The sequence below is a fragment of the Marmota marmota genome, unplaced genomic scaffold (genome assembly GCF_001458135.2).
Source record: "Marmota marmota marmota unplaced genomic scaffold, marMar, whole genome shotgun sequence".
Classification (NCBI taxonomy): domain Eukaryota; kingdom Metazoa; phylum Chordata; class Mammalia; order Rodentia; family Sciuridae; genus Marmota; species Marmota marmota.
This window is the reverse complement of record NW_025999932.1, coordinates 37,800,823-37,814,438: the sequence shown is the minus strand read 5'-3', so window position 1 is coordinate 37,814,438 and position 13,616 is coordinate 37,800,823. Positions and strand designations below refer to the sequence as shown.

Genomic DNA, 13,616 nt, shown 5'->3' with positions numbered 1-13,616 from the left:
CAAGAATAGGACAAAATGGTGTTCCAGCTAAGCAGAGAAAACTTGCCCTTCCTCTGCCTTTTTGTTCTATTCAAAGATTCGATGATGCCAAACACCTTGGTGGGGATTATCTTCTTTACTCACTGAGCCAATTCATAGCCTAATCTATTCCAGAAAGGCCCTCACAGACATACTTTGCTGCAGTGTTTTACCTACTATCTGGGCATCCCCTTAGCCCAGTCAACACATACCATCATAGTAGGAACAATTGTTGAGACAGTGGATTCATATAGAATCTACTTCCTTTCATAAGCTTCTGAATTCAGATTCTCAAGACCTGGGTCCTCAGAGAGCCTTCCAGGCCTAATGAACCCAAATATCTGAGGATAGGGCCCACAATTCTATAGAGTTTTTTGTTTTCTTAATTTTTTATTTGTTCTTTTCAGGTATACATGACAGTAGAGGGTATTTTGACATATCATATACACATGGAGTATAACTTCCCATTCTTGTGGTTGTACATGATGTGGAGTCAGACTGGTCATGTATTCATATGAACTGTCTTTTCTATTCCCATCCCTTTTCCCTTCCCTTCATTCCCCTTTGTCTAATCCAGTGCACAGTTCTGTTTTATTTTGTTTTGTTTTAAAGTTCCAAATGATTCCTATGAATAAAAATTTTTAGAAATCACGCTCAGTAAATTTAATAACTGCTCAGAAAATTCCACCTATAACTCCCTTATCAGTAATAAAGTAGATAGAAGATAGATGAGCTGCTGGTTATTTATCTATATTTAGTTGTTTTTGAGGGGCTTTACTGTTCTCAATGTATTGCTCATTATCAAATACATGATATGTTAAGGAATGACTTAAGTTGTTTATACTCAATTCAAAAATAGTGTATTGCTAAAAATTATTGTATTTAACTATAATATTTATTGTGCATATGATTCACTGAAAAACCAGATTATGGTTATGTAACACACACAAGAAGTAGTGATAGTTAAAATCTATTCCTTTGTTTTTAAAAAAAAAAAAAAAACTGCCTCAAAAGTTGATACCTTTGAATGTACACTTGTCCTCAGAAGTAACTATTTTGAATTTTAGTAAGAGTACTTGGTAAATGAAGTTTATCTAGCCAACCAAATGGGTTTTGAGAATGTAGAGATAAAATCAGATAAGATACCAGATTCATTTATTCATTTTTCTTGATCATAATTCTCCAATTGTTATTTTCTCCATGGTACAAAATATTCATAATATTAAATTAAGGACAAATATCAATTTATGAAACTTTAAATTTCTTTGAAGGTTTCCGTGTAAAGTCCTGTTGCAGTTGGCATACTGTTTCAAATCTGTTGGCTAACTAGACACATAAAAACTTCACAAGCTTACATTTTTAATCTGCAGTTCCCTATTAAAATGCAAAGTTAAAATAGTAATCTCTTACCTGATATTCTCTTAACTGTAAATCTATATTGATATTTGCCTATCTATGAATAGATAATTCATTTGTAGCAAATATAAAGGGCTATTTTGTTTAAATAATATGTAATTTTATCTGAATAGTAGCAAAGACCAAAATAATTTCAACTATCTATAAGATGTACCCCTTCAGATCCTTCCAACATTTGAAACAAAAAATTGAGAAAATTTGATATCATCATCTTTCCAACTTCTTCCTAACTTCATTAGTATCATGGGCATCAAGATCATCTTGGTCCTGGGGCTGCAGTTGTAGCTCAGTGGTAGAGCACATGCTTAGCATGTGTGAGGCACCAGATTCCATCCCCAGCACCACATAAAAATAAATAAAGGTGTTTTGTCCATCTACAACTATTTAAAAAAAAAGATTCCAGTAAATTTTTTTTCTTTCCTACCAGCTCTTTCAAAAGTCATTTCTAGGTTCATAAAAAAAAAAATACATCAGTAGCACATGCCTGTAATCCCAGTTAATGAGAAGACTGAGGCAGGAGGAAGGCAAATTTGAGACTAACCTAAACAACTTAGCAAGACCCTGCCTCAAAATAAAAAATTAAAAGGGCTGGGGATGTGGCTCTGTGTTAAAGCACCCCTGGGTTCTATCCCCAGTACCAGAAAAGGGAGACTACATCAGGACCTCATAGCCTTATTCAGCAAGAGTGTCCTGTCCACTTCCCTTCAGTCCCTCACACAACATGATCAAGGTTCCTCTAATACTACTTAATGTGGTACCCTAAAATGGCCCCTCTTATGTTAAATCTACCTAAATTTCTAAACTAGAAAAATTAATGTATTCCTCCTCTCTGACAGATCTCTGAACTTTTTTTTTTTTTTTTTTTTTTTNCACTGGATTAGACAAAGGGGAATGAAGGGAAGGGAAAAGGGATGGGAATAGAAAAGACAGTTCATATGAATACATGACCAGTCTGACTCCACATCATGTACAACCACAAGAATGGGAAGTTATACTCCATGTGTATATGCTAGACAAACGCTTAACTACTGAACCACCTCCCCAGCCAGATGTCTTTGCCAGATCTCCTCTTCTTTTGTCATGTTCATGCCATTTGTTGACAGTTTTTTCCCCTAACCATACATTGCCATGCTCATTTGGAGACATGGAAAATAAAGCTTAAAGACAAAAATTAAAATCACTCTTTATATTCATAAAAAATACATTTTTTAATTTTTACCAAGTTGGCTTTATCATATGTGTAAATTTTTAATACTGATTTCTAATACAAAATTATTTTTTTTATTTTTTTTTTTTTTAGTTGTTGATGGACCTTTATTTTATTTACTTATATACAGTGCTGAGAATCAAACCCAGTGCCTTACACTTGCTAGGCAAGCACTCTACCACTGAGCCACAACCTCAGCCCAAAATCATTTAATTTATTACCATCTCTCATATATGGATCAGTTTTACATTCCTACTCCCTGAGATGTTCATCTGTGTTCTCCAAACTAATGTATAAAAACTATTTTCTGTAAGATTCATCTTAGGATGAATAAAAGTTTTTTATCTATCTTACCAGAATCTACATTTTTATTTAAAGTTAATAATTCACAGAGGCCCTTTATTAAGTACCTACTGGATTCTGGAGACACAAAAAATGAAAGAGATTTTCTTCAGAAGCAAGCCCGTATGCTAAAAGTGCTTAAAAGAATGCTAGCTCAGGTATTGGTTGATCTAATTTGTAGCCCAACAGCTAGTGGGAGCAAGCCAATTGGGGAATGATTCCACCCTGTGGGCCTTGGTTTTCTCATTAATAGAGTGAGAAGAGGGACTCGTTAATGAGAACGGTTACCTTCACATTTGAACACTCTTCGTATGCTATTAGCTCATCTCATCCTCATAATTACCATACAAGTTAAGTACTGTTATGCCTATTGTACTGAGGTAATTGATCTAAATTTACTGGAGTGGGAGGTGGTGGAACAGAGCTTGGACCACTGGGTAACCAATTCCATCTTCCTGTTGAGTAGCACACTTCCTTAAAAATCCCTGCAACTCTTGTTTTCTCTCTCTTTCTGCTCCCCTTCCTCCCTCCCTCCATCCTGAGACATGGTAGAGGAGCCTTTGAAGTTTATAGTGATTTACCACAGGTACCTGTAGAAAATTCCTGGTTTTCATTCAACGGGTATGTTTAAATTTTTATAGAAAGTTACTAGTTAGCCAAAAGTGGGGGTGGGGGGAGACAAGATTATAGTCTTTCTCCTCACATGGAATGAAGTCACCAAAAATGACTTCCTACATGTGAGGAAAGCTGGGAAGTGCCTGAGAGCTGGCTGACTTGCTTGTTCTCTTGCCGCTTTAGGGCACATCTTCACTCCTTAACTGGTTTGTAAGCTGTGAGGCTAGGTCTTCCATCCTCACTTGTCAAATTTCTCCTGCCCTTATACAGCAGACAGATAAGTACTTTAATGGATAGGGGTGTTCAGGGGTTTTTTGTGTTTTGTTTTATTTTGTGTGTGCTTTGTTAGTTTGGTACTGGGGATTGAACCCAGGAGCAGTTTACCACTGAGCTACATTCCTGGTACTTTTTATTTATTATTTTGAGACAGGGTCTTGGCAAATTAGCAAGACCCTGTCTCCAAGTATAAAAATAGGACTGAGTACATGGTTCAGTGGTAAACTGCCCCTGGATTCAATCCCCAGTATTGTGGAAAATAAAATCGATGATATTTACTAGCTTTCGTGTCAAAATATAATTCTAAAACTAGTCATTGTTAACACATTTTCTGACTAGACACTACACACGATTCTTCCTTTTAATCTTTCATTGACAGATTTACAAAGGTCCCGACTCTTCCTTCCGGTATTCCAGCCTCCAACTGAACTGTGAATATCGCTTCAGAGTGTGTGCCATTCGCCAGTGCCAAGATCCTTTGGGGCACCAGGACCTAGTCGGTCCCTACAGCACCACAGTGCTCTTCATCTCTCAGAGGACAGAACCGCCAGCCAACACCAACAGAGACACTGTGGAAAGCACCCGGACCCGGCGCATGCTAAGTGACGAGCAGTGTGCTACTGTCATCCTTGTGCTGTTTGCTTTTTTTTCCATTTTGATTGCCTTTATCATTCAGTACTTTGTAATCAAGTGAAAATATAACTTTATTTTAACACTGTATTACATTTTATTTTGTCATGTACTAAAATTATTTCTGTAACGCTTTTACAAAAACGATGGCATTTAGCACTGGCATTGAGACTATAGCACATCATTTTTTGCCATTTTCAGTGCTCATATTGTTAGGTAGAGGCTGGCACTTTATTAGAATGCAAGCCACAGAAATATCAATTTTGGGGAGGGTTTTGTGGTTGGTACTTTTGACTTTCTCTCTCTCTCTCTCTCTCTCTCTCTCTCTCTCTCTCTCTCTCTTTTTGACATGCCTTCTTGTAGAACAAACTTTCTAAGAGACAACAATTTATAATTGATAATTTTGACCAGTCACCATGAGTGAAACAGTGATGACCTGATAAAGATTATTACCAAGTGAAAATTCAGAATGACTAGAATTTACACTAATGTGCTATATAAAAATGTTAAAGTCTGATGCTGTGAAAGCAATCTAGTGCTATATTTCTACCTCCTCATTTGTCTTAATTATTTGGTAAGTGGGATTATGATGAATAACTGGAGGGGCTTAGCAAAAACTGGATGAAAGAACATGTGTGAAAAAGAACCTTCTTGTTTGATAAATGTGGAGTTCTTCATTACAAGTATATATTCATTGATTCACAGATAAGTCAAAGAAAGCACAGGCAGTTTACTTGGCCTAAAAATATTTCAATGTTTACTCCAAAAGTACCTCTTCGGGTCTTGAGAACATGGAAAAACAGAGACTTTTAGATAGTAACTTTTTTTAAAAATCATCATAAAAACCAACTCTGAATTTCAAACCTACTTGGCTTGTTTTGTGAGCCTTTGGACTATATGTATGTTTGTAAGGGCACACACATACATATATGACATATATATAAACTATACATACCTAGTGTAGGAATATATACATACACACATCTACTCCACCTCTCTGGTATAGGCTAATTTTGAAGAACTCCCATAAACTTTGCTGCTTCTCCTATAACTACTGCCATCACCATCAAAATTCATAATCAAACCTAACCTTTTTTGTTTGGGGCACCAAATCTGAAGACAAAATTAATTTGCACCAGTAAACTTCAAGCTGCTTTCTTTCTTGAAAAACTAATGTTTAATGTGTAATGTCTGTTCAGATACTGTTCCAAATTGTTGATTGCATGTGGTTAATGTTGCATTAGAGCACTTTGCAATTGCATAATTCATTAATGTTTTGTGAGCTTGCATTTGTGAGTTATTGGATGATCAGATTGAATCTTGTCGAGTATCACATTGTACATCTTGCTTAGATGTTGACGACTGCCAGTAATAATACAGTTTGTAATGAAACTATCTAAAATTCTTGTTTTATCACATCTGTTATCTGTAAAACACCTGTAACTAGCTTTTTTAATTTATTATTTGAATTTTAGGATAGTGAATCACTAATTTTTAGTTGCGGAAGTTAGCATTTTAGTGATAACTAAGCACTTCTGTCAGTCTTGGAAAAAAGGAACATATGTTTTGTGCTTTGAAGATCTCTGAAGAATTTCCCTTAATAGAATGGGCATGTATTGTAATTGTTTTATGTCAAATGATCTGTGCTGTAGGAAAAAAAACATTAACCTTTGTTCAAAAAAGAAACGGATAAACTTGGCCTTTCCGAGTGGTAAGAATGATCTGTCACTATAATATACTGTATGTTTACATTTTATTTAATCTCTTATGTATAGGGTGATAACCTTCCCCCAAAACAACAGCGATTGCGATTGTTTTCTAGAAACTTATTCTTTAAAGTGCCACATTTGGCAGTACAAATGAGTTTGAGTGTAAGAGCCCAGAGATTTCTATATAGTTGAATGTCTAAAATGGTAAAATGTGCCACTGTGACAAGTTACAGTGGCTTATGTTTTTCATAGTAATTCAAATGAACTCCTATTTTTGATAGTAAATGTCATTTAATAGTGTACTTGCCATTTGAGCCTCACTGCAAAATTAGTGCAGAGGAGAAAACAATTTTTAATGTAATCTTGATTTTACCTCATATACTGTACATTCCAAAACTCTAAACTTTTTAAAGGTTATAGATACACTACCAAACATATCACCTTAAAATTGTACAAGATTAAACTTCATAAAAATGGTAAAATATAATCTCATAAGAATACATAAACTGTGTAGCAAAAGTATCTTTAAAATCCATGGAAAATAAAAGTTGTATCATTCTTTTTTGAGATATGTTTATTGTATTCATATATGAATTACTTGCTACCTATTTGAGAAAATAAAATAAGGCTTTCCCTCTTCTGGTAGGCTTAAAACAGTTTTCCCAGCCCTATTCAAATCTTAAACATGAATGAAATTAGAAATTTTATCCCAGCAACTTGATTTTATGCAATACATTATCTTAATTGCTTTACATATATAAAGAATAAGATAAGTCTGAAGTAAATGAGCTTTGGAAAATAAAAGCCTGAGGTAAATGGCACATGCCTTTAGTCCCAGCTACATGAGAGTATCATTTCAGCCTGGGGGCTGGAGGCCAGTCTGGGCAGCATAGCAAGATCCCACCTCTAAATAAGTTTACCCATTGGGAAGAAAATTTCTGACCTCCCCTTTTCTGCATTCCTCACCTGTTTTCTAGTACCATTCTCCCACTCCTAGGAGCCCATGACTTTCCTACTGTCTGTATTTCTAGGTCTGCCTTCCCCCAGAAAATTCACCTTGTCCTCTCTCATCCCCTATTAAAATTTCCGTCCCATGGGTCACCTCTTGTACATTCCTTACTTTTAAAATCCAACTGGATCTCTGCCACAAGTGCAGATAATCACAATAAAGTTTAAAGTGTAAGGCTGGGGAAGCATCACTGCATAGAAACAATTAAGGAGGAATCCAGCCTTTAAGGGCTATGATACCCTGTCACCTCTGATTTTCCATAGATTGGATGTAAGAATTTTGCCCATCCTGTTGAGCATTCCATGGGTTGGTTTCCAACACAAGCATCTTGTTTTTCATTATTATGGATAGGTATCTTTCTGCAGGAGAATTCATGTGTACAGAGGCTCAAGGAGGCAAACAGACCTTTTATTTAATGTTTTTTTTTTTTATTTTTATAGTTGTTGATGGACCTTTATTGATTTATATGTGGTGCTGAGAATTGAACCTAAGTGCCTCACACATGCTAGGCAAGCGTCTACCACTGAGCCAAAACCCAGCCCACAGACTTTTTTTTTTTTAATTTTTTATTGTTGGTTGTTCAAAACATTACATAGTTCTTGATATATCATATTTCACACTTTGATTCAAGTGGGTTATGAGCAGCCCACAGACTTTTAAAAAATAAACCAGAACAAGCAGTGGTTCTTCAATGCAACCTCCACTATCATAAAAGGTGATGATGTGCCTCATTCATTTTTTAAGGTTCTTAAATTCTGTTTTCAAATAATATTATGTGCCTTCCAGTGTGTCTTAGGCATGGTGATACATGCCTATAATCCCACCAACTCAGGAGGCTGAGGTTGGAGGATTGCAAATTCAAGGCTGGCCTCAGAAACATAGGGAGATCCTGTCCCAAAACTTAAAACCCTGGGTTTGATCCCTAGTACCACCAAAGGGGCCAGAGCCATTATTCATCATTTTCTCCCCAGTATTCTTTAAGAAGGAGAAACACCTCAGAGGAGAAAAAAAGTTAACAAAAGAAACAAGATTTTAATTGTGGTCATCAAGTCCTCAATGTTTGGAGTTATGCCTTCAAATGTTTAGATGCTATAATGACTACTTTTCTATTTATTTCAAAATAAATAATATGATTTTGCCATTTCTATTTACTATGGAAAAGTTGCCAAGAAAAAGATTTCAAAAAGGATATTTTGAAGCTGATATTTTGAAGATGTGTGACTGATTCAAATCAAAGACTAATATCTCCTGTTTTTTGGGTTTTTTTGTTTATTTTTCTTGTTGTTGGTTTGTTTTTGTTTTTTGGGTTTTGTTGTGGTGGTAGTTGTTATTTTTTTTGTATTGGGGATTGAACCCAGGGGCACTTTACCACTGAGCCACATCCCCAGCCTGATTTTATTTTTTATTTTGACACAGTCTGTAAGTTGCTTAGTGCCTCACTAAATTGCTGAGGCTGGCCTCAAACTCAATCCTCCTGCCTCAGCATCCCAATCTCTAGGATTACAGGCGTGAAACACCACCACTTAATGTGTCCTAGGCTTGATGTTCAGGGCTTTAATTTGGTAATTTAATCTTCCCAGTGGTTCTGTTAAGTGGAAACCATATCACAGAGAAGTCAAGCTGTCTTCCAAAAGTTGAATAGCTAATAAATGCCGGAGCCAGGATTAAAATCAAGTGATTGATCTAGTGTACCTACACTTCACCACTGTCCTCTACTGTCTGCCCCCAGAGCCCTCAATTCTAAGAAGAAATCAGAATTAATATTGACTTTGAACATCACATTTATAAGAGTAATAAATACTACCTGTATGCCAGGCACTGTGCGTAAGCATTTCCTCATTTAAAATAACCCACAGCCCTCTAAGGACTAAACAGAAGAAAATTAGACAACAACTTGGCACAGGGTGTTGGACTTAAATGAGAAACCCTCATTTCATCCTGTGATACTTTAATTCCCATGTTGAGTCCACTCTCAGCCCTGAATAAACCATCTTCTTAAATATTCATCTGACAGGGCTGAGGTGGTAGCTCAGTGGTAGAGCACTTGCCTAACACAGGTGAGGCACTGGGTTCAATTCTCAGTACTGATATAAATAAGTAAAATAAAGGTCCATCGGCAACTAAAAATATTTTTTTTAATTCACCTGAGAATGAGGGTATCTTTATTGCTCCCAAATAAAACAAGCTGATGTATTCAAAAAAGGAATAGAGATACTGAATAGATGGATTTCAAAAATTATGCCCAAGAAGTCAGACACAGAAGGTTATATGTTATAGGAATCCATTTATATAAAATATTCAGAATAGGGGGCTGGGGTTGTGGCTCAGTGGTAGAGTGCTTGCCTAGCACATGTGAGGCACTGAGTTCAAGCCTCAGCACCACTTAAAAATAAATAAAACAAAGGTATTCTGTCATCTATAACTAAAAGAAAAAAAAATTGGTGCAGCCAATCTGGAAAGTAGTATAGAGATTCCTTGGAAAACTTGGAATGGAACCACCGTTTGACTCAGCTATCCCACTCCTCTGTCTATACCCAAAGGACTTAAAACATCATACTTCAGGGACACAGCCACATCAATGTTTATAGCAGCACAATTCACAATAGCTAAATTGTGGAACCAACCCAGATGCCCTTCAGTGGATGAATGGATAAAGAAACTGGTATATATACACAATGGAATATTACTCAGCATTAAAGGAATAAAATCATGGCATTTGCAAGTAAATGGATGGAGTTAGAGAATATAATGCTAAGTGAAGCAAGCCAATCTCAAAAAACCAAAGGCTGAATGTTTTCTTTGATATGAGGATACTAACTCATAATGGTGATGAGGGGGTGGAGCATGGGAGGAATGGAGGAACTTTAGATAGGGCAAAGGGGAGGGAGGGGTAAGGGGGTAGGAAAGACCGTGGAATGAGTTAGACATCATTACCTTAGGTACATGTATGCAGACATGAGTGGTGTGAAAATACTTTATGTACAACCAGTGACTTGAAAAGTTGTGCTCTACGTGTATAATATGAAATGAATTGCATTCTGCCATCATATATAACAAATCAAAATAAATAATTTTAAAAACAGACATTAACCCCTTCTGCGCGGTCACGCTGAGCCAGCGCCCGGGCCTGGGAACGGGCTGCAGCCGGCTCCGCCTGCCTCTCCTCGACCATGGATCCCCGCAAAGTGAGCGAGCTTCGGGCGTTCGTGAAAATGTGTAAGCAGGATCCGAGCGTCCTGCACACCGAGGAGATGCGCTTCCTGAGAGAGTGGGTGGAGAGCATGGGGGGTAAAGTACCACCTGCTACTCATAAACCTAAATCAGAAGAAAAAGGAAGAAAAAACAGATAGCAAGAAGTCGGAAGAAAACATTAAGAGAGATGAGCCATCAAGTCAGGAAAGTGATCTAGAAATTGATAATGAAGGTGTAACTGAACCAGACACTGATGCTCCTCAAGAAATGGGAGATGAAAATGCGGAGATAACCGAGGAGATGATGGATCAAGCAAATGAAAAGAAAGGGGCTGCCATTGAAGCCCTGAATGATGGTGAACTACAGAAAGCCATTGACTTGTTCACAGATGCTATCAAGCTAAATCTTCGCTTGGCCATTCTGTATGCCAAGAGAGCCAGTGTCTTCATCAAATTACAGAAGCCAAATGCTGCCATTCGCGACTGTGACAGAGCCATTCAAATAAATCCTGATTCAGCTCAGCCTTACAAGTGGCGAGGGAAAGCCCACAGACTTTTGGGCCACTGGGAAGAAGCAGCCCATGATCTTGCTCTTGCCTGTAAACTGGATGATGATGATGATGCTAGTGCAATGCTGAAAGAAGTTCAACCACGGGCCCAGAAAATTGCTGAACATCGGAGAAAATATGAGCGAAAACGTGAAGAGCGAGAGATCAAAGAAAGAATAGAAAGAGTTAAGAAGGCTCGAGAAGAACATGAGAGAGCCCAGAGGGAGGAAGAAGCCAGAGGACAAGCAGGAGCTCAGTTTGGCTCTTTTCCAGGTGGCTTTCCTGGAGGAATGCCTGGAATGGGAGGGGGCATGCCTGGAATGGCAGGAATGCCTGGGCTCAATGAAATTCTTAGTGATCCGGAGGTTCTTGCAGCCATGCAGGATCCAGAAGTTATGGTGGCCTTCCAGGATGTGGCCCAGAACCCAGCAAATATGTCAAAATATCAAAGCAACCCAAAGGTTATGAATCTCATCAGTAAATTGTCAGCCAAATTTGGAGGTCAAGCGTAATGCCCACCTGACAAAACCCTTACTGAAGGAAAAGCAACCTAGATCACTTAATGGCTGTCGCAATAATACAAACCAGTGTACCTCTGACCTCATCAGGAGAGCTGGGGTGCTTTGAAGATAATCCCTACCCCTCTGCAGCAAATCCAGTTGAAGCATTTTACAATGGTTTGCCATTAGGGTGTTCATTCAGATAATGTTTTCCTACTAGGAATTACAAACTTAAAACACTTTTTAAACCTTAAAAATATTTAAAACTCAAGGGGGTGTTATTTCCTACATTTTTATTTACTAATCATTTAGGATTTTTTCTTTGATATTGGGCAAGGCAGATACTAAGTATGGAAAATACATAGCTGTAACGTGAGTGAAATAAAGACTTACTAGTGGGAAGTAAATAAATCTCATTTACATAGATAAAAGTTTCAGTTGAATATATGGTTACTGAGACTGAGGCATTTTGATTTGTCATTTAAAAATATTTTTTAAATGATTAATTTCAATAAAACTATTGGGACCACCAGTATTTCACTCTAACCTGGGTAGGGACTGGAAGTATTTGGTAAGGCAGCAGCAGTCTTACTATTTTATATGACATGTGCCCTTATGCAGGTTGCATTTAAATCTTACACTGTGTTGAAGAGGTGATTTTTTTGTTGTTTTTTGTTATGCTGCAATGGAGTTGGATTACTTAGCTCTGTTTTTGTTCAATATATCAAATAAATGCTTCATATTATTTCCACCGTGGGGAAATAAGGGAGTAGTTTTCTTTTTATATTCTATGTTTAAAATTTACCTTTCCTCATCAGAAAATGACCAACTATGTCTGCTTTCTGCTTCTTGTATTTCCCTCCTTCTTGAACTAAAGATAATCTTTTCTCACTAGTATCATCACTGCTATCATACCATAATTGTGCAAAGCATATATAATGCTGGGGTTAATTTAATATGTAATACATATCCTAGCTGTGGAATAATACCCATAAGAGCTGTAGTTCTTTCTTAGCCATGAGATTGCTTATTTAAATGTTATTAGACTTCCACTCTGGCAAAATCTTGTGATGTCAAAAAACATTGGAAGGAAGGATTCCTTTTAGTGTTTGGTGTTCTATTTAGGAAGTACCTATTGATCTTTGTATTTTGAAGAGTATATGGTTTGAGTTATTGGTAACCATACAAGGAATTAACTGCTTGATCTAACATGAATTATAAAATAGATGAGAGCCTGGTTATTCATTATGGAGTTCTTGGCACCATGAAGATTCATTATTGTATTCAGCTCTTCCTTAAATACTGCAACCATACCCCCACCTCTTTTTCCCTTTTGTCCCTGCAAAGATAAAGGAAATGATAAATTCCTTGGAGTACATTTATAAAGTAGTACATTTCTAATATATTTATACAGGTTCTAACCCTTTACATGAGTAAACAGAACTGCATCTGTTACAAAAATGAGAAAAAGTCGTATGCTAATGGAGCATGCTTTTAATACCCTTGGAAAAAAACACCATTTATACTTGGATTTGGGCTTGCCAGTGTTCTTTTTTGTTGTTGTTGTTCATGTATGTTCTCAAAATCTCATGTGTGCTGTGCTTAATTCAAGAAGAACAGTTTCTTCTTGGATTCCTGATTTGATTGACTTAATTATACATGACCTAACTATACTCGAATATTACGAATATAAATGGGTAAAAGTAAATTACTCTTCTGAAAATGTGTCCTGTGCTTTTAGACTTTAAGTTCCACAAATACAACAGATAGTCTTCATTTTCTTAGAGACCCAGTATCATTTCTAAAAACGAGAAATGTTCCTTTTTTCTGCTAATGATGCTGTAAGAAGGAAAAGAAAGTTTTCTGCTTAAAAATATATAGTTATTGGATATTTCTAGCTATGTTAAAAATAAAATATGGTTTCAAACTGAAAAAAAAAACAGACATTAAGTGGGAATTTGGGGGGGAAGTATGAAAGAAAATAAAGTATGTGTCCTGGCACTCTATTCTAAAAGACTCCTCCAATATATTTTCATTTCATTTTTATGAAATGTATGTGAATAAAATGGGACTGATTTATATGAAAAAAAAAAAACATATCCAGAATAGATAAATCCAAAGACAGAAAGGAGGTTAGTGGTTGTTAGGGGCTGGA

General features: G+C 36.7%; 1 protein-coding gene and 1 pseudogene across 5 annotated transcripts in view; both read left to right on the top strand.

The window, feature by feature from the left end:
• The window catches only part of Fndc3a (fibronectin type III domain containing 3A), a 164,412-nt gene extending 157,632 nt beyond the window's left edge, over positions 1-6,780 (top strand). For all 5 annotated transcript variants that reach the window (XM_048800917.1, XM_015484283.2, XM_048800915.1 and 2 more), the window contains one exon: positions 4,254-6,780. In XM_048800917.1, coding sequence (XP_048656874.1) covers positions 4,254-4,568 — 315 coding nt within the window. In that variant the 3' untranslated portion in view covers positions 4,569-6,780. The remainder of the gene's footprint in view (positions 1-4,253) is intronic.
• A 3,544-nt stretch (positions 6,781-10,324) lies between these two features.
• On the top strand, positions 10,325-13,188 carry LOC107141034 (annotated as a pseudogene).
• Positions 13,189-13,616: the final 428 nt, after the last annotated feature.